The sequence below is a fragment of the Acanthaster planci genome, linkage group LG20 (assembly GCF_054643075.1).
Source record: "Acanthaster planci isolate LZ-2023a linkage group LG20, COTS_SCS, whole genome shotgun sequence".
Classification (NCBI taxonomy): domain Eukaryota; kingdom Metazoa; phylum Echinodermata; class Asteroidea; order Valvatida; family Acanthasteridae; genus Acanthaster; species Acanthaster planci.
The window spans coordinates 3,897,610-3,920,056 of NC_141796.1; the positions used below are offsets into that span (position 1 = coordinate 3,897,610).

At 40.1% G+C, this 22,447-nt stretch overlaps 1 protein-coding gene and 1 long non-coding RNA gene across 2 annotated transcripts in view; one reads left to right on the plus strand and one right to left on the minus strand.

Moving 5' to 3' along the window:
* Positions 1 to 22,447, minus strand: part of casc1 (cancer susceptibility 1) — a 58,879-nt gene that overhangs the window by 35,051 nt on the left and 1,381 nt on the right. The window contains exons 2-5 of the mRNA XM_087130835.1: positions 17,976 to 18,009; positions 6,616 to 6,724; positions 2,396 to 2,487; positions 1,187 to 1,291 (exon numbers count right to left, since the gene is read on the minus strand). Coding sequence (XP_086986961.1) covers positions 1,187 to 1,291; positions 2,396 to 2,487; positions 6,616 to 6,724; positions 17,976 to 18,009 — 340 coding nt within the window. The remainder of the gene's footprint in view (positions 1 to 1,186; positions 1,292 to 2,395; positions 2,488 to 6,615; positions 6,725 to 17,975; positions 18,010 to 22,447) is intronic.
* On the plus strand, positions 9,562 to 15,350 carry LOC147795851 (uncharacterized). The gene is made up of 3 exons (XR_015423444.1): positions 9,562 to 9,649; positions 13,781 to 13,893; positions 14,142 to 15,350. It is a non-coding gene; the product is annotated as an uncharacterized LOC147795851 (long non-coding RNA).

Below are 22,447 nucleotides of genomic sequence, written 5' to 3' on the forward strand. Positions count from 1 at the left end.
GCACATAAACTTTCACAAGAGTGCTGGCACCCAGATTTCCCCCATTAGGAGCCAATGGCTACCAGATAATTTTTTGTTTGAAGGAATGTTTGCCATGACTACCCGGTACATGTATTCATGCACATCAAGCACAGTTTGCACATGAGCTACTGTACATGTATTTTAATCTGGAAGTGTACATAACCATAGGGTGGGGGGGAGCGGGTTAGCATAGTGGTTCTTTCCTCGCTTTGCACCAATGAGGCCCGGGTTCAAGTCCCGTCTTGGCCCAGGTTTATGTGCATTTGGTTTCAAGTCCATACTCGCTCTCGCAGGTTTTCTGCGGGCACTCCGGTTTCCTTCTGCCTTTAAAACTGGACCTTCTTCCTAAACTCCGTAATGTGATGCTGATTGATAGAGTGTATGAATAAATGTACAGTTATTGGCGCAAATGGCCTGAGTTGCTGAAGGTGCCATTAAAACAAAACAACAACATAACCATAGGGTTCTTGTATGTTTCTAGCAGTAGCACTGTGAATGGAACATTCCATCAAATGCAAGTGGTCCAACTTTCTTTGAACAGTTTGGACAAAATGAAAAGCAGAATTCATGTGCATGTACCGGTACATGTATTTTGGCACTGCAATTTGTTGCTAAATGTTGAAAATCACTAAATTTAGAACTGTTTAAAACTGAAAAAAATACTTTCTTTCAAAAACGGAAGTAAAAATGGATTCACATTTAAATCTTGTTTGACATCAAGATACTCCACCAAGAGCATTTTACATCCTAATGTAAATGGTACTTATCACCAAACACTCACGGAAGGCCATGAAATACCCTGACTCCATGAGATGCATGTCCAATGTACATGTATATGTAGAGGGACTCATTACTTAAGTACTATGTAGGTTGTCGTTTGGTTTGGATATTTGTACATGAAAGTACCAGTACTTCAAGCCGCTCCCTAGAATATAAAAACTGATTTGTGAATGCAATGCAGCATACAAACTACTCCAAGCACTCTTTTATAAAGCCATCTATGGGAAAAGTGGTGTTCTTTTGGGTAAAAACTGATGGCAGAGCAATCGGTCTTGAATTAGAATTCACACACCCAATACCCTAATGAACTAATATCCAGTTTCTTGAAAAATGTTTCAACAGAATACCCAGGTAAAGCAGGAAATGACCGCTTCAAGAACTTTACCTTGGCTTTAGCTCGCCTTTCATCATGAATGTTTGAAAGAGCAATCTCATTGCCCTCTAGGATGGACTGTAACTCACTCACTTCAGTAGCATGACGTTGACTCTCCTGAAACAGAGAACAGCATACAAGAATATCGTCAGAGCATGCATTGAACACCAAATTGTACTCATCTTGGCAGGAGGCACTGGTTATTTGAGCTACCAAAAGCAACAGATGACTGTTATAAAGAGTTACATTTACTGTTGCAAGCTGTGAGCGGATTCTTGCTAGAACAGCTAAGTGCATTTGTACCACAAAGTCTGCAGTTTGCAACTCACCAACACAGATTGACTGGTCCTTCTTGCAGCACGACCTGTGACTGAATGCCACAGTAAGTCAGTACCCAGGCATCTATATACACAATACGACTCCTTACTAACCTTCTGAGATAGCTTCCTTCCTCCGCAAATTAACTTCAGTGTCACATGGGATAAACCTACGGGCAACCTAAATGCTGTCTTCCTGTCCCACCAGTTTACTCAGCAAATCACAGGTTCTTTGTCTTGGGGGAATTAACAAGCATTTTCTATCATGTTCTAGGAAGGAAGAAATTTATTGCATCTGAAAGTCCAGGCACTGGGTTAATTTGCAGTGTGCAATGGGTGTGAGCTAGCATCTATCATTCTTACGTAGCTTAAAAACTTTTACAGGAAATGACAGCACCCCTTGCCCACCTGATAACAAAAAATACTCATATGGTACGGAAAAATACCAATACGCCAGATGAAATGTGACAGAAATATTCCTCCTTTCAATATGAAATGCCTTGTACATGTACATGGGGCTCACAATATAAAGCACTGTCAATCAGTTACTTTTTTGAGCACTTCCCATGCTCAATCACAGAAAGACAATGTCACTGGATGTCTGATTTTACCTGTGCTATTCACATAGAAATTCCAATGTATCCAGACAATAAAAACGACTGATTCCTGCATAACAGGAATACTATTTGACATTAGGATGTCTAACCCATACCACACTGTCAAAAAAGACCTCTTTGACTTCTTTTAAGTACATGTACATGTACTGTACAGTGCTCCTACTGACCATACATGTACACTGCAGTTACATGCATCGGTATCTGTACACCAACATCAAGCAGACAATGGGATTTGGTTTCTCTTCTGTGGAGTTGATTTGCATGTCAAGTCATTTGTGTTAACTCACAGCAGCTTCAATTCGTAGACGTTCTTCTCTCTCAAGTCTTTCCCTCTCCAAACGTTCCTTCTCTTCTTGTTCCGCTTTTGCACGAGCATCTTCTGCAAACATTGGACAAATAACTGGTTCAGGAAGCTACCGGTACGTGTAAGCAGGTTTACTTTTAGAAACGACGAAAACACAGTAAACTCTCAATTACTCGAACCTCAGGAGAATGGATAAAAAAATTGAGTTATCCAGATTTCGGACTAATGAAAGTTCCTGAGTCTTACCCACACATACTGGTGCACTTTTTACACAAGCAACCTGACTTGCCCTGTTGTGGCAATCGGAGACATTATAAGTGGTTCTTTCCTTATATCCAAGAATAAATTTATTCTAAAAATCATCAGTTTGCTGGGATTTCATGTTTTTCTTACTTAAATTTTTCTACTGATAAATTAAACATAAATCACCAAAACTGTGTACTTCTGTGACAATTCGTTCGTTCGACGCACACCAACGCACAACGGGCACGGCCTTGTGTTTGCTCTCTCACTTGGCCAGGGCCTGGCCCGGGGTTTTCCTGTTTGGCCGAAGGTGCACCATTTTGCATTTCAAAACATTCAAGCATAAAAAAACAATAAAAAGAATTGTGTGTCTTTGTTTGTCTCTTCATTCCCTTAAATTTCCTTTTTACCCTTTAAAAAATTCAAGTGAGATTTGGTGAATATTTCCAACACTGCACCAGGAACACATGTCCATTGTGTCTACAAATGCACTGTGATTGGACACTCTCAGCATGTGAGTGGCACGCAAGTACTGCAATTGGGCGGGCGGCAGCAGCCAGACTTTAGCTGCGCCAAGCACAAAGCTTCGTTGTTTGTGGTCACATGGCCTATAAGAATAAACTGGACTGCAAGCACACTGGTGGCATTTGGGCTGTGATTGCAATCGGGCTTGCCTGAAAGCCAGGATTTGTTTAGGCTATTAATGGTGGTCCCGATGAGTCGATTACAATGGCAGCAAGCACACTCGTGTCACACAAAACGACTTTTGGTGTGGTTTGCAGAAATGACTCATAATTAAAGTGTCATGTTCTTTTTTTAGTCATCATCTGTGATTTGGAAGTAGTCCTTTTGGATCAGGCCTTCAAAAATTTTGAGTTAAGCAGATTTACATGTACATGTAGCGAGGCGGGCAGATAAGTGGAGTTTTGAATTACCCAACTTTTGAGTTATCAAGAGTTTACTGAATCTTCTTACTTTTTTTCTCAACATTAAGCCTGCTGTTCCCTCGAGGCTGCATGTACCATTTTTGAAAATAATTATTTCTTACAAATAAAAAATCATATTACTGATGACTGCAATGGGTCAAATTCTGATGTCACTGACAAGCACAACGTGCACCTACATGTACTGTGCATGTACATGCACCCACATGCACAAACGTGTACTGGTACACGTACATTGGACATACATTTACATGTATACATACATGTACATGTACATGTACATCAATGTTACTCGTAAGTCTTCACATGCACACCCGTGCATTTTTAACGGTGACAATGTACATGTATGCACATACGAGGACACTTGTACTGTACATGTACATGTAACTTGATACAACTAGAAGGTACAGTGAAATTTTCATTTGTTGCTGAAACAGCTGAATCATGATAAAAAAGACAGCAGTTTATTTGACTCTATGTAAAAATAATGATGATCTGCATCGGCAGTTGGTAAAGCATAACGTCTCCTGGGTGAAAACACATTGTGCGGTTTGTCCCGGAAGCAAAAGGCTGAATCACAACGATCATGCTGATTCACACTTACATGTACATATGGGCTTGAAATGACAACTGGAACGCCCTTCCAATGACATTCACACAACGGCCAACTTGCACCCTAATGTCTGAACTGGGATCTAAAAGGTGGAAACAACTTCTCAAACTGCACCTCATGTACCGGTACATGCACATGTACATGTATCAGCTTACATGATTCCATAAATATGGGACCCAATGTTGTGACACTTTTGGTGTCCCCCTTACACATGAAACAAATTTTGAAAATTGGTTGACACTACAACAGAAAGACACTTGGAACAAGCAAAGTGGTAAAAATTACAAACTTGTATGCTGCCTAATATACCGTTAAATGGACGAAATATTTCATTTACTTGTTACAGCCCTGTATAAGGTGCGAACAAACTGATTGGTTTCATGTGTGAGGAGGACACCAACAATGTCCCAAGGTGGGTCCCAAATTTATGGAATTACCCATGTACATGTATACTTTCATCAACATTCCCTTAATTTAAGTTCTTTGCATCATCCCAATAATTAACGAATACATGTAAAGCCTGGAACTCAGTTTTAATCATATATACTGTAGGTACCGGTACATGTACCGGTATTTTAAATTTGCTTTCAAAACAAAACTAATGGTTTGCTAAACAAAACAATTTGGTATGCAAAAAGAACATTTCTGAGCAAATTTGCAAACCAAAATCCTGGAGCAACTCGCTCACAGATAAGTATACAACTCGTGCATGCATGGAATCACTTGTGCTAATATGTACATGTATTCACATGGACATGTGCAACCCTGCATACATATATACGTGTACATTTACAGTGTACCTATACCCACATATACATGTACCAGCACATGTGCATAAAATCCTTTTGCAGATGTTACTGTGCAACAGCACGTACGTGAAATGTGACCCCATAGTGAAAAGCCACAAGGTTATAAATAAAAAGGTTTGACTCTTTAATCTAAATTAGCAGCATTTCCTTATTAAACTTCTTTGGTTGATCAATCAAAATGAGGCAGGATGTGATCATTGCTCATAGTTACTGTGTGAGTGGTACATGTATACATGTACATGTGTGATCAGCATGATGGACTTTGGAGGTCATGACAACGTAACCTACATACATGCATCATGTGCAATACATACATGTATTTAAAGACCACAGAGGAAAAATGTATTTAAATATAACAAAAGAAGTTCCTGGTAAAGTCAGAAGAGGCTTAATGTCAGGTTACACTGCACTGATGACAAACACAATCATAAATATGGAAACAAGAAACTAAATGACTGCAGCGTGAAACTTAGCGGTAGCAAAGTTTTCTCACACGGGTACTGATACAAAGACTATCATCCAAATTGCTCCACTTTTACTGCAGCCCAACATTTAGCTTGGCCTATACAAATGTACATGTACGTGTACATGTACAGTTGCAAAAGAAACAAAATGGAATGTGGTGTTCATTAAGGAGGGGGACGCCCTGCCAAAATTTCAGGGCATGCCCCCCATCCCCCACTAAATTTTTGCTGCCCCTATGAATATTTTCACCACCCCCAGCTTTTTTTTTTCTATCAGATTTTCCCTTTTGTCCAGTGTCTTAACAGTTTACGTTAACTTGTACAAAGAGGATGACCACACTTTGTGGAACAAACATTATGAGTTTGCCAACATCAATATATTCAGTGGAACGGTACTGCCCTTGCAATAACGTTAATGAACAAACACAGACACAGTACTAAAGCACACAATCATGGACTGGCTCCAATTTCCCAAATCTTATTTTCACTTAGTCGCGTAAGAACCTGTTAAGCTAAATTACTATGTTCCCATAAAACTTGAGGGTGTTTTTATTCCAGTCAAACTCGTTATTTACTCTGGCCCAAAACCTCCATCCGCTCAGAGATGACTTCCAATCCGTAGGAAAAGAACTGAATGCCACAGCAAAAAAAATTCAACTTTGGATGACCAAATTTGATTCAAGTAGTCGAAAGAAAGTACCTGGAAAATGCCTCAGATTGCACCAGAGAATATTCAACATTTCCACAACCACAAGATGAAACGGCTTTGCACTCTACGCTAACATTGTCTGCTATCCTGCTGTAGTAGAAAGGCCATGGAGAACACTGCTGTATTGTGTTTTTTTCCCTGATCTATTTGAGGCCTGGTGTACATACATGTACATTTAACAGGCTCCATGCACAGTAGAACATCATACAGCATGTGTGGGCCACTGGTGTCCAGTGCAACTTGACATTACAATTTGATTTCATTATTGCTGTTGTGTGATCAGACTTGGATCACAATCATGTATATGTACAGAACACGGATGTGTACATGTATGTGTATCTTTTGAAACGGTATGATGGACCTGATTTGCCACTCCAACTGGAAATGTCAGACAGAAACTGAATAAAAAACACAAACTAACCTTCTTCTTTAGCTTTAAGCTCCAATTCCTCCTTCTTCAGCCGCTCCTTTTCTGCTTTGCTCAATTTCCCCTTCTTCCCCTTGGCACTTTTTGCAGGTGACTTAGGTGGCTAAGAGAATGGTAAACAGCAATGATTCACTATCAGGCCATGTCAACGAGAAACAGTGGCAACTTTTAGAAAATATAACCTAGCCCACCAGGAATTCCCAGTGTTCTGCCAAGGGTGAAACAATCACCCAAATTCATATCCTACCGTATGATGCCTAAAAAGTACATGATTCAACCGTAACAAGAAAACTGCCTGCCTCATCCATGTTTGACCACTCCTTTGCAGAAACTCATAGAAAGCCCCAGTACCTTAGACTAAGCATACAGTTCTTGTTCTGTATTCTTACCAGTAAGCTACACGTAACATTGTCTCCTACTACACTGCCATTAATGCAAGGTTTACACTTCATACTACTAACAAAGAAATTACATAATACAGTACCAGTGTAAGGTTTGAATACCCTGACATACATGTGTACAAGTACATAATGTACATAACACACAGGTACATGTACACTAGGGACTGATCCTTGCAGATAATGCACATGTATTGGTATAGGTGGCAGTATAATAGTGAAAGTAATAAGGTTTGTGGTTGAACAGCCAATGTACATGTATGTAGTGGTACGCTTATGTATTCACTGTGTACATGTACATGCTGTACAGACAACATGCATAGCATGTGGTGAAGTGTGTATTGTTTTACCATTCATAACCACCTTTTTTAAAAGAAAAAAAATTTAAAATTCATTAAAAAACATATACAAATACATGTAGTTTCATTCAGCCTATTTGCTTCATAACTGCTCTTAAAAAAGCAATGCTGCTAATTTTCTGTCGGGGAAAAAAATTAAAATCTAAAAGATTTACCGGTAAGTTTATTTTTAATTTCTGGTTTTGCCCTAATGCACTGATGTACCAGGGGTACCGATGTATTAATTAATTAACACTGCTCTAACTGCTTGTCCAAGAGCCTGTGAAAACATTCACAGCTTACACTGGTGGTACTCAGACCCACAACCTCCTGCTTACTAGTGCAGACTTCTTATTCACTTCACCACGGAACTTGCTGAGTTCGGCAAGATTTGGTTACTTCTGCGTTAACATTTATTCCAAATGGAACATTCCACAAATAAATATGTGAAAATAAATTGCAATAGATAAAGGTTTCCTTTTCATTTCTCGTGCGTAAACATTAACGCTTTCTCCATAAGTACACCCTCTGGAACAAAAATGACTGAATGTGTACATGTACGGAGGGACCTGTGTACATGTAGGTGTGAATGGAGCACGGGCAGCTATTGCGTAAGTATAAGGCCTAAGTTTGTGAATTCATCAATACAATTTGCATGTACAGTATGGTGGCTTTTGGGTTGGCTGTAAGACCTAAAACTTTCTTAAAGGTAAGAATTATTTTAACAACTTTTGTTGAATGTGCAGCCTGCAAAGAGGAACAAGTACATTTATCACACTAATAATGGTTCATGTATGTTGATATCCATCCATTGAACATGGAGTTCCGAGTTTGAAAAATTTACAATTAAAATCAAAAAGCAACCAGGAGCATTGGAAATAACGTTTGGTATAAGTAAATGAAAAGTACAGCAACACCTTCAAACTCCAAAAAGACCCTTTTCTGCCCATGCCACAAAGAAATTAAAATAAATGGTATTAAATTAAAGCTGGCAGAATCTAGTTTTATTTGTGTCACGGATGACATGCCACATTCGCATAGTTTGGATGAATTCTGTTTGGTATGGGTTGCACAAAACTTGGAAAATGTTTGGACATTTTCTGTTGAAATTTACTGACTATAGTTGGGCAGCCAAACTACATTACACTACATGCCATATACAGTAGTTGGGTGTAACACTGTCACTTATAAAGTTAGAGGTCAACTCTACACAATTAGTAAACTGGATAGGTCTGCTGTAGCACCATGGATATATCTCTTTTTAAGCATGTAGGGTTCTGAAAAGAACAGGTGGTAACATTTCGGACAGTACATGTATGCTCTGAATGCAAGGGTGGTGATTAAAAGCTCCAATTTTTCAAACAAATAAACATTAGTCTGTTGGGCTTATATTCATAAAGGATGTCAGAGAAAACTCAACCAATTCAACTTGGAACCATTTGAATGTTGAGACAACATGATCGCAAGCACGTGGTGGCTGGTGGGACGTATATGGAGACGCAGAGGCACGGTATGCATGCGGTGACTGGCAGAATCGCCCAGCCTACCCGGTATTAAAATGCAAGACTGCAACGGCAAGGTGACATGGAGGCACAGTGGCACAGCGAACTATCTACAGTGTAGGCACACCGAATGCATCGATGATCAATCACTCATTAGCTTTTCTGCCAGTATAGATCCCTAGCTTAATCGTGTCAGCATTTTCTTTAGCTGCTTCGGCATAACTGCCAAAGCAGCTATTGTTTTCGTTCTGTGATTTGTGATGATGAAATATATGACACTTTTTAAGAGACAGGAGGATAAATTTTCCAGAAATTTGGGGTCCATTTTTTTTTGTCCCTGTCACATCTGACATATGATCGTGTAAGTTCAGAATACATTTTCTAATTTCCAAGAGTGGCGAATTAATGCAAATTACCAAATTAAACAAATAATAATAGTTTGAAATCGATTCCCGTGATGTTTCCATGTCAAACAACAAAGGTCAGATGTAACAGGGGCACAAAAATGTCACACTTTTGGACCCCTAATTTCTGGAATTACCCAGGAACATAAACACCTCAAAATGAAGTAAGTATGAAGTAATAGCGCTATGTTTTAGATGGTCTGATAGAATTTGTGTACACGTGACCTTTGCCCTCAGTTTGGTGCATAGTACACATGTACATGTACATACACTTGCAGCTGCTACCTGGGCACAAGTTAGGAAATGCCCTGTGCCGTGCAGCTAGTGCTGATTCCAAAATCTGTGGACCGAGAAAAAAGCAAGGATTGGTCCGATGACTGGGGCAGGTGGGATCATCCTTTCTAAAAGCTTTTCTTTTCGGAATTACATAGCTCACAAAACACACAAATGATGCTTAGAAAAGGCTCTGAATCCGAAACAGCTCTGTGGTTGTTTATATTAACAATGGTCAGTGGTTTTAAGCAACACCAACCCAGGGCTTGAAATACCAAGCGAGTCTAGTGTTTTTGGCGTCGGTCTACCTGGAGTGCAGTGTATGACTTCACTAGTCCAACTATCTAGCAGCAGCAGGCCTTAACATTATTTTTTTCATCACTTGTCCAGTGGACAAGTGGCATTCAAAACTGACATATCCAGTGAGTGATTTTTCTTACCCAGGCAATTTTGGCACATGTATTTACTGGCCTGCAATCATAAAAAGAACCCTGAAATTGGGCTTTGTCTTTAGAACTGCGTATGCACCTTGCAACTACCAAAACCAGTCTGTGCTGAAAAGTATGTGTCAACCATTTGGTACAAGAGTATTTTATGATTCCTTTTTTTTACATTTTCCTTTTGTTGAAGGGTGCCCTGGTAGAACATGCATTGTACCAACCTCTTCCCCAGTGCTTGCTTTATTTCCAGCACAGCAATGGAATGCACTGCTTGAAGCAAAGGGGAATGCCAGACTTGTATGTGTATTTTGTACATGATATGCCAGGTCATGCCTCATGTACAATGTATTCAGCGTCAACAAGCATCAAGGAGCATCAACAAATTATCCAAGCATTTTTGTGCAAAAAGATTGTATTTTTAACATTGATGAGACTCTTAACTACCCATTCTATGCATCTTATTTATCTAAAATGATATTTGTGTGCTGGAATTTTGTGGCAAAGTTCGCTCTGCTTGTGCAGCCCAACCAGCCGCCATGTTATTTCTGTGTGGATGCCAGAGAGAAGAAAGATGGCGGCCCCCACGCATTGCCAAACTAGTTTGTCTTCCTGTGATAATCTGGAAGCAAATTTGCTGGTTTTCTTACACCTTGGCAAATGTTTGAGTCTCTTTAATATAATACTACTTTTGAGTCTTTAGAAGATATTTTCAAGTTGTTGACGCTTTGTTGACACTAATGTTTGTATTGAAGCTTGTCGATGCTTGTTGACGCCAACTAGCATGATACGGCCACTGCAGATTTACCGGTACAGAGGCTGCAAGCATGATGCATGAAATATTTTGTGACAAACTCAGTCAGCAAGACTTAAGGATAATGGGATTTTCTTCGGATTTAGTCCTTATTAAAGAATTTTTCATGTAGCTTTCAATTTTTCAGAATCTTCTTTGTGATAATGAAATTGTATGGGAATTTTCTGCTGTTTTTGGAGTTTTTTTATTTGTGTAAGAAGTTTCATGTAGCTTTTCAATTTGGAAGATTTCATCAGTCAAGTTCTTTTTAAATTCAATAATTTGTAGTGGCAGTGACATAAACTTGTGACAGAAATTGGGGGATTTCGTGTTTAGAGACTATTTTGACATTTTATTTTAAATAATTTGTTTTATAATTTAAGCAGCAAGCTAGGATACCACAGTGGCTATAATAAGAAAAAGGCAATTGTGTATCTGCCTTCATATTTTTTGTTAATTACTTTTATAGGTCAGCCACTCTATCAACTTGTTATCACACATTCATAGATACATGTACACGTATGTACATGTACCTATTCCGATTGGTTGAAATGAGTCATGTGACTGTGTATAAACAATAGATGATAATGGCCGTTCTGTAAAACCGCACCAGTTGGCAATTGGATATATGACAGCTTAATCCATTTCTAATGGTCAAGAGTTTGTGTGTGATACAGCACACAGGTCATGCCACACACGTGCCAGCATCAAACATAAAAGGAAGACAGACAAACCTCCACATAAGCACTTCAACACTGGTTTTTATTTCTCTCAACTCAATTACAACACAACTCTGGCTTTGGGCCAAGCGTTCCAGCCCTTCTTATAAAAATGGGCAATTCTGGCTTTGAGCCAAACATCTCCCACTCTTTCTTTATACATCGATATAAATTAATGTTAAACCACATTTACTCATATGGAGCAAGAGTTGTGCTGGGTATGAGTGGTCCTCGGGGGATCAAACAATACGACCATTTGCCAACTCAACTCCGGACAACTCGACTGTTGAGACAACTCGACAGTCAAACAGTCAACTATCAAGACAAGCTGTATGTTGAGACACTTTGTCAGCCCAGCCCAGTCGTCTGCTGAGACGACAGTGTGAAATTAATGACGGGAGGGAATTTCACGTAGTACATGTAACCAAGCCTAATTTCTTAGGTATTATAAAAATGATTGCTGTAGTAAGTCAATCTTTGCGCAATCAATCGATCTTGCACCTGTGCTGACCTAGCCAAGTACATGTATATGTGCTGAAGTAGTTTTCCTAGTTCAGATTTTTCCTAATTCCTTTGTGTTGTTCTTTGAATGTACATGTAGTTCCACACTCTCCAACAAGTTCTGTTTAAAAGGTGAAATGTAAGCTTCTTGTTGAACAAACTTGTTCTAGAAAAGAAATTTTGGCCAGATTTCTGATTCACACTTTGACATTTTTGAAAGATTTGTCAAAATCACGGAAGCAGGTAAAAATATTGACAAATAGTTATAGAGTGATACATGTATACATGTCACTCACTATGTGTGATCCCAAATACTCTTTCATACTCAACAGTCATTGAAACTGTTGCATCTGTAACCAAAATGACTTTCAAAGTTCCTGTTCTATTAAAACTGGCCAAAAATTGAACGCATGTTGTTTCCTAGTTTTGGAGCACACATGAAAGCATGCATGCAGTATATGCTGCCAACTCAACTTGCTATACGGACCTTGCAGAAATGTACCGGTACATGTACATGACGTAATGGGTTTGTCAACTGTGCGCACCAGGCCAGTATCGTTGATGGCTTGCTGTGTACCGGTAGCTGAGAAAGTCAAATAAAAATTTACACACTTTTTAATTCAGTGGAATTTTATTTCTAAATTAACTTTCTCTAAATTAAGAAATTTTTCACGAGAAAATCAGCTTTTTACAACGGTTCTGGCTGAAAATGGATTTTTTGCGTGCGTGGTTTCTTTCCGGAAACTGATCCAGAACGAGGAAAAGTGTCATTGCCACTTTTTCGATCCTGTACTTCCAAATTTAAAACTCTAAAATTCGAAATTAATTTGGTATACACGAGGTGGACTGCTGAGGATTTTTTGTAGCTGCAATCTGACAGAATAATTTTTGCAATTCAGAACGGGAAAATTTTTCCAATTTTTTTTTAATGTTCCCCCATTTTTTCAAGAGGGGGCAAGTGCTCCCTCTTGCCTAGATGTCAGTGCCCCACACATTAGAAGTTAGCTTTATGATGGAGCAACCCAAAAATACATGGTAAACCTGTTCACTATTTTTATTCAAAACAAGTTATTTGAGAATTTTTTATACGTTACAAACATGGTATATTTAGCTGGTCAGGGACCATTTTGGGTGGAGACACAAGACACTTTTACCATGTCTGCGTGTTCTTCATGATTTCATTATGGTACAGCCATCTTTTTCCTGTTCCCCATTACAGCTCAAAGATATTTATTGGTAAATCGCACTTCATGCCTCAATATGGTTATGTGATTTCAAATCAATAAGATGCACCATGACAAAGCCCAGATTTATGAGCACAGTTTCAGCTAGACACGGACTGGAAATCTGCACCCTTGGCCCTTTTCAAAGCCACAGATCATTGATTATCAAATGGTGATTATGTTACAGATGTCATCAGACCTGGTACAGCTATTGGAACAGGCCGACCCCTCCATTACAGAGCAGGTCATCATAGGCATAATAGGGGATTCGCAGATGGCTACTACATTGGAAGTTTCCCTTGAAATCGGTGTAGAGATCATTTCCAGTACCAGCACCTACTGTGGAAATAGAGCAAGAAGATTATTATGATATCGCAGATATAGAACAACAAATTGTTGAATATGACTATGCTGGAAGCGAAATACAGGAGTTGGATTTAAGTAGTAAATATTGGAAAGTTAATTGGGGAATTAATATGTGTGATGAAAAATCAGTTTACATGTAAGTTAGTTCACACTAATGTTACAGGTTAGGACTGCATGTTCATTCTTTGTTACTTGTCTTTGTCAGAAAACCACAATTGGCAAGGGCACCACTTGGGGAAATTCCCCATTGTCTATTAAACTGACAAGTGGAAGAGAACAGATTCCTTCTTCAAAAGAAAAACAGGTCTTTTGAAAAAGGTAAGAAATCTGCATGTGTTTCCTAACTTACAGGCTAGTGGGTGTCCACATTAGCTTCAGATTCCAAATGCGCCAACAGTTGATGATAAAAGGCTTCATATTCGGACTTGGACATTCCCCTAATTCACATGCAAAACGTGTCTTCTAACAGTGGAGACTCCTGTACATTGTATGTCCAACAGTTCAAAGATTACTTGTTCATGCTGTTCTTTGATGAGGTTTTTTTCTCTTGACCTCCTCATCTTTAGTCATGCACACAGGCTGGATACTGACATGGAGGCTGGATACTGACATGGGGGCTGGATACTGACATGGAGGCTGGATACTGACATGGGGGCTGGATACTGACATGGAGGCTGGATACTGACATGGAGGCTGGATACTGACATGGAGGCTGGATACTGACATGGAGGCTGGATACTGACATGGAGGCTGGATACTGACATGGAGGCTGGATACTGACATGGAGGCTGGATACTGACATGGAGGCTGGATACTGACATGGAGGCTGGATACTGACATGGAGGCTGGATACTGACATGGGGGCCTCCGACATGTCCGAGGGATTACCAATGAAGCTAGACATCCATGTACATGTATACGATTTCATAGCACCCCTTGCCAGAACACGTCTGACATAACCACATCTCCTGAGAGCCTGGTGTGGCCTCGTTCAAATTCTGGACTCTGGAGATATTTTTTGTGCCTTAGCGCTACCCTGAGTGCAGTTATTTTCCTCGGGGGAATAAATCAGCATTTGCTGACTTTGTTATCTTCGGTTGAAGTCCGGGCATCAGAAAGTGCAGCACTGCGGATCTGAAACAAAAAAAGTAAAATAACACATTTTATTTCTGTTATTACCCCTTTTCAGGCCAAAGAGCTTGCTATACTGACAAACACAAAGATTTCACTGAGAACTGTCAACAATGACACCTTGAGGGTCTACCAGTCCTATTTTCATGAAGAGGTTCAGCCCAGCAACTGCAAGGCGGTACAGACAGGAACAAGGGGTACAGACCGGAACAACTTCCATACCAACAGTGAAGGAGGAATTTGGCTTGCCAAGGGCCAAGCGGGCTTCAAAACAAATCGTTTTTACACCTCCAAAAACAACTCAACCCACTACAATATTCTGATACTCCAAGCACCGGCAATATGAGCACAATATTTTTCGTCTATTCAGGGTCTCCCAGGTAAAAAACAGAAGGCAGTTTGCAGCCAGCACCAACAAGAACCAGTGAACAACAAGTGTCAAGTCTGTGGAGTCATCTTTAAGTCCCATGAGGATGCTGAACTTGACAAGAAATTCAAAAAACATAAGTGGCTTGGTTGTGATCTCGTAGAGGCGGATGGCACTAAGTGTTGGGGGCATGCGAGGTGTGTCAAGGTTAACCGGGAAACTGAAAAAACTGCAATTTCCAATTTCAATGTAGAAGCCTGAAATATTGGTTCTAGCTCACGAGTAGTCACTTGACGTCAGCATCTAAAGGAGCTTTTTCTCTGATCTGTTACGTATGTGCTGCACTTGTCAGATTGTACATGTAAATTGGTCTATGAAGCAACACATGAAAATGGATTAAAGGAAAGGTCTTTTATAGTATTGACTGTCCCTTTTGTGACATTAAATATTCGTTTTCAAAAATAAATGTTTCTGAATGTTCTCACGCATTTTAATGTTTTCAACAAGCTATTTTCAAAAGTTACAATGCTTTCCATTAATTAAAATGTTCTCAAAAATAAACTGTTGGAAGAAACGTTACCTTGTTCAGTTCCTCCAAATTTTGAAATATTCATAGCCACTGTACGTCAGTCAGCACTCCTGGTGGTGCCCACGATTTAGCCTCTTTGTTTGCCTCTTCTAGGCTTGCATCACCACCCTGCTAGGGGCCCACAGAAAAGTTCAGAACCATTTGTTTCACCTTGTCGGGCATCTTCTCCATAATGTACTGGTTGGCGGACATGATCTTACAATAACCAAGGTGATTTCTTCCAAAGACGCTATGCATTATAGCTCTTGAATTTCCCTTACGAATACCACCCCAGAAAAGTATTAGGGAATGGAAAAATGTAAGGGCTACTTGTTGCAGTAAGCAGTAGTTAGGGTCTTTGATGTTTGGGTCAAAGTCTTCCCAGTAGCCAAACACACTGTGCTTAGTAGAGTTTGTGTACGGCACAAGCTGTTCCTCTGTAACAGCAACAAGTATTCCACAATTTCCCATGATTTGTGGTAGTCACTCCCTTTCTTTGCAATTTCTTATGCCCACGGTGAAGTGAATGGCAAGACTTTAACGATGTCTTTCAGGAAGGGATCGCAGCCCAAGTCAAAGAAGGCCCTTGCTGTGTTCATTTCTAAGTGAAGAAGGACGGGAAGAAGTATGATCCAGTCAAACTCCCATTCAGCATCAATGCCCTTGGAAATGCAGCAATCAGGATTTTTAAATGAGTTCTCCCTGTAGAAAGACTGCTTGCATGCTGGAAAGGTAAGTACATTGAATATCAGTTGAAGAATCATGGGATATATATTCCGCCATCGCAATCTTTAACAAATCCATTCTCTCATGACGTGAAATCCCAGCCTCAGTGCCAATGTTCTCCAATATATGGGATAGACTTTGAAAGCTATTCTGGTTAAATACATGTAGTTGAGACTCTCCAATAGTTACTCTACACATATTTTCCCTGGTAAATCCCAGTCTCAGTGCCAATGTTCCGCAATACATGGGATAGACTTTGAAAACTATTCCGGTTAAATAGTTGAGACTCTCCAATAGTTACCCTACACATATTTTCCTTGGTGTTGACAGTGTAGTTTAGGTGTTCATATGGATTGAGTGTTTCTTGCATTCAGCCATAACGGACAGATTTTTTCAGCAACATTCCTTTGCAGTTGGTAAAGTACAGTGTACATGTACATGTACCTCCAAGAGGCTGCATTGTCAGTGCCACATTCAGAGCAAACTTTTCCTAAGCACATACTTCCATTTGCGTCAAAATGTCGTCAATCATGATCGTGGCTGGACTTCCGTTCATCTGCGACAGCGTGAATTCTAGAACAAAGAAAGTCATTGTGGGACTCTCTGAATAGTTCATCATCAACTGTACTTTCATTTTAGATGTTTGCTTTTTCTTGTTTGGACGATTCTTCAAACATCCAAGTTGACAGCTTACATGAGATACTAGACTGAAGATCATGTTTGTCTATAACGATGTAGATTTTGCTTGTGACCACTGAGACCAGCACTTTATTTTCCCAACTAACTTTATATCATTTGCTGACCACCTGTTCATTGTTAATAACTGCACGGATGACCCCGTTTGGACCTTTCTTTAAGATATTAATCAGGCAGCTAAAGCAGCCGCCTACAGAAACTGACCCATTATAATTAACGAGGAGCTTACAATACTCCCGGACATGTTGTAAGCAAGCAAGTTTTCCCGAAAACTCAACAGGTAAAACAAGCCTGGAATTTCTGGCAGAATGAAAAGTTTGCTAAACCGTTTTGGCAACATTGCAGGGTTTATATTCATCTTACAGGGCTTCTTCATTGTATCCTAGAAACTTGGCCAGATGGACCATTACAGGCTTCGGTCAATCCTGCAGCCAGGTCCACGATCTGTAGGTGGTCAGTGATCCCATATCATATATATTTCATATATATTTTTTTCTCTTTTAGCAGCACGTTATAAATGTCTCCGTGAATAATGCTGTCCAAACTGGATATGGCCTAATCCTCTGCCAGTTTTTTTTATGTTTCCTGGGTGACAGATGACTCCAACAGACTTGAAGTGGTGACATCCTCCACCAATTCCCATGCTCAAACTAATGTTTTCTGATTGGCAGACAATTCTGGCTTATCAGCAGGAAAAGGCATTCCGTCTGTCATAGGTTCCAGCACATTCATCCTTTTGGAACTACATGTACTTAGATCATCACCACCAACAGACTAAAGATGGATCACCACATGCAAAGCACACAAACCCAGCTGTTTTACTTAAAATTGGGCAATCATGTGAGTACATGCACTGCAATAAAGCTTGCTTAATTCGTTTTCCATGCTTGACAGAATAAAGATGAAAATCACCTTGGCCAGTATGAGTGATCGCACCACAATGCCACTTCATGCCCTTCCTACTCACTTTGACTCCTGGTATTCATAGCTTATCACTGTTTTGTAGGATAAAAAAAGGAAAATTAACAACTGCCAACGGTAAGTCATTTGGTAAGGCAACAGAGTTATATAATAGTACAAATAGAATCAAATCAATTGCACAAGAATATGTATTAGATGTATGTAATACATGGCCAATGCAGAATAAATCCACTAAAACTACAAGCTAGTATGGGCTAAAATTATCTGCAGATGGGCCTTCCGCCAGTGATAACAAAATAAAAGAACACATTTTTTGATACTACATGTAGGCCTACTTACTTACCAGCTTACTGGGAAATAGCATGGAGGAAGAAGAACACATACATGTAGACATGGCAACCGAGAAGTTTATTTTGAAGTGCACATGCGCGCAAATCATCCCGATCAGGCGTAAAATGGGACCGCCCTTTTGAGCGTTGGGATGAATGACATGCCAAACGTGCAATATTGCCAGTAATGGCGTTAACGCACAAACAAGCACTGCTGCATCCGGTACTTCCTCCTTGCTTCCAGATCAAGCGATAATGCCCGATTTGGCATTTTTGGCACATCAGGCTGAAAGTCCTAGTAGGTACATGTAAAGCTACATGTAGGTTGTAGGGAATAATTAGGCCAAAAAAAAAACTTGTGTTTCCTGTTTCATGACCGACCCTATTTTGGATGGCCCGACCCTAATTTTTTTTTGGGGGGGGTTCTTGGAGAGTGTGTCCTGTCGTCGTTTGAAATAAAAAAACAAAGAAAAAAAGGATAGCTTCTTGTGTGTGTCTGTCTATTACAGCATGAGTGTTTCACTAACAAGATTTATTTATGCACGTGTAGAATTTTGACTCCCGGAACCGTGCCAGCGTGCTTTGCCAACACCGCGCCCACTCCCCATGTACAGTGTTCATGTATAATACACTATGTACACGTACGAACTTGCCCTGGACTGGTTCCCGTCCCAATAACCAACACCTTCGTTCGACTGACTGGTGTACACGTCACGAGACAATGGAGGGAACGGGAACCAGTTTAAGCAGAGCCATGAGTATAAATAAAACCAAGTTCGTTGACGGCTGGAAACAACGCGTGTGCAAGCCACCGGCGAAGCGGCTGTCTTGAATCCAAAGGCAAGCCACAGCCAAGAAACCGCTGTCTTCGAACCTCGTGACCGCACACTGATTTACTATTGGACAAGAGAACAAGTAGATTACTAGGCAACCAAAGTTTAGCCAATGGGCGCTCGCGTAACGTAAGCCACAGGGACCAGCGCGAAGAATGTGAAAGTACGGTGTGGGTGTACATGTACATTGTAATGTACGTCCGGTCCGTGGGGCGTCGTACTTGTGAAAAAAAAGGCCAGGCCAGGCATTTCAAAGCGTATCGGGCTGATATGCTGAGCAAAAACCCTGACACGCTGAAAATGCCCCGATTTGCAATGGACGCGCTTCTATTTTCCAGGGGAAGAATTGTTAATATAGAAAAATTGCAATCAGAAAAATTAAAAAAAGTTCTTTTAAAACACCGACAAAAAGTCACCAGAACATCAGCAAAATGCACCGAAATCGAACGAATCTTCACAACGCAGCACAGCTACATGTAGCTACGTTGTACACACACAAAAATACGTACTTGTACACCCAAGTTTTCACAGCTCTGTGGAGAATCACGTACGCGCAGCATGAACAATACTGGTTCCTGCCGCACTGCTGACAATGTAATACAAGAGTAGACGGGTCTGGAGCCAGACTAGGGCTCCGGATTGTGCACAGCTTCAGCCATGATGGCATGGCTGGCAGCACAGTGGTTGCCCGATCTTTTCATAGTGTTGCCTTGGAAACTGATCGAAGTAAGCTACAACTAACTTGTCACAAAACCTGGTCTTTCTCTGTAGTTTCTTCTAATGCATTTATATCAATAGTTATTTTGATATACTTTGTCATGGTTCATGAGGATGATTTTTGGTAAGACCGTGGCACACACACAGTATTGGTGGCCGGTGTGTGCATGGTACTATACCATATCCATGCAGAGTCTTGCAGTGTTTTCGATCTTCACATTTCCTTCATAATTTCAGTATCATTAATCGTTCTCATTCATTGTTTTTGGTAGTGGTGTTCGTTATTTCAAGACCATTTTTTTAAAATTATTTTTGGCACAAACATCTAACCTTCTGATAATGAGAATAAGTTTAGAATGTTCATGTGACATAGACATAATCTTTTTGACAAAAGTTTTAGAACCTAGCAAGAAAGTACATATACAAACAATGGTAGGGGCCTAGGTGAAGTCAGTTAATTTTCAAGCAGGCATGCCTGTTTTTGTATGTGTATACATAGAATAATTATACATTTTGAGTTAAAACCCCAAGAATCTATTCATATTGAAGTTTTTCAAAATGAAATGACAACTGAGGTGTTGGCCTGTTAAGCTGTTATTTTTCATTGATGCACATCCAAACAATTTCGTACCATGGAGCATCTCAAACAAGAACAAACACATGTACAATACAATTGTGCAGTAATGAAATGTTGATCTGATATTTATTAGACATTGCCCCTTTCCTTAGCAAATGCAAAACAAAAACACAAAGCGAAGCCCCCCCCAAAAGTAGAGAAAAGGGGTAGACGTCAGTGTACAACTGAATGGGAGCTTAAAACAAAGTTGTTATATTTAACGTAATAAACTTTCAACACCGCCCTCGGGTGTCAGATAATATCCAGTCCCCCCCATTGTATCCAGCAAGTCGAGCAGATGCCTCTATCCTTTAATTTCCTCCTGGCTAAAACACTGGATAAGACGTAATGTGATACTTCAGCATGCAGCCATCAACCCACCTGTCAAAAGGTTTTGTTTTCCTATCGGGACCATTGAGTTTGCAGTTTTGGAATAGCTTGTAGGCAGTGCTTACTGTACTGCTCACGGGCACATACATGTATACATGTACATGTATCACAGCCCTACAGCTTGGGAACTAAAAATCAGCTGGTCTTCCGTGTCCGCATTGGACTTTATTTTCCGAAGATTTCTATAAGCGGATCAGAAAATGCAAATGCTGCTTGTGCTAGCCTTGTGCTCTCTTAGGGTCTTTTTCGTCCTTTATATACAATATGTGCAAGTATTGTGTGAAAATTTATTTAACTGAATCCAAGAATGTGTGTTATGAACTATAAAATGATTCAATAACTCTACATCTGTTTGACATCCATGGCAATCAACGATCTTTTTTGTTATTGTTCTCACATTCTTTCCAACCACACGAAAAGAGAAGCAAAAACCCGATTCCTCACTTGTCACTGCTCGTATTTCAGTTTGTCTGGAATAAATAGAGGACAACGTGGTTGATCAAAAAGATCTCTGTTATGATTACCCTGTGATGTGTTTAGAATTTTCACTGTCATAGGACAACATGTTTAATGTACATGTGAATTTAAAAAAATAAATACATGTACATGTGAAGGCATCGATCCAGGGATTTTCAAAGGACTTTCAATCGCCATAGATGACGACGAAGCTAACAGCAGTAACTAAACTGCATGCATATGTAGGCCTGTGTGTACCTGCAAGAATGTGAAGGCTCATTAACTAAAGCCCCCATCCATGTAAATAGTCTTTCAAACAAAAATTGTGTCACAGAGAGTCACAAGAGAGAGTATTTAAGAAAGAGTATTCAATTTTCCGTCCGTCTTTGTTTTTCGACACTAGTTGCATGATACGATAGATCGATAGTCCGTGTTCACTCGCCCCCTGCGGCACGGCTGCCCACGCCCGAGATGGTCACTGAAGGAGCATGATGCCATGAAGGAATACTGCAATTGGATCGCTGTGCACTACGCATCTCATGACCAAAGGAAACTGGCAAACATGTCTGTATATCGCGTTGTAAGTGTGCGGGCAATAAGCCGCGTGCTGCAGCTGGAAATTTTGTGGAAACACGCTCGTTTGATCTTCAAATTAAATACACGAACACAGAAAACAAAAACATAGACATGAGATCAATTTTTGTGAATGGACCTGCAGAAAAATTTGTGACAGCAGTGTTTTTCGACTGGCAACTACAGAGCTTCATTCAATGTAGTGGAACATACGACCTTTTTGGCAGAAACTGTACATTGACTGGTTGCCGCATTTACATCATGCCTTCGTTGGCAACGTTTCAGCCCGGAGAGAACCAGTGCAGTGCACTGTACACGTGTTTTCACCACCGCGATTTGCAAACACTTTTTAAATGGGTCGTCATCGATGTTTTTTTAGGCAACAGAGTCACGAAAACCATTCGTTGTGACAGGAATTTCGTACAATGCGATTTCACTGTAACAGAATTTCTCCCCATAGGAATGCGCACGTTTTTGCCAAGACCACAGATTTGTGTTTGTTACAATCCAATTTAAACCAATCCAATTTAAACCAATTTGAGGGAAAAA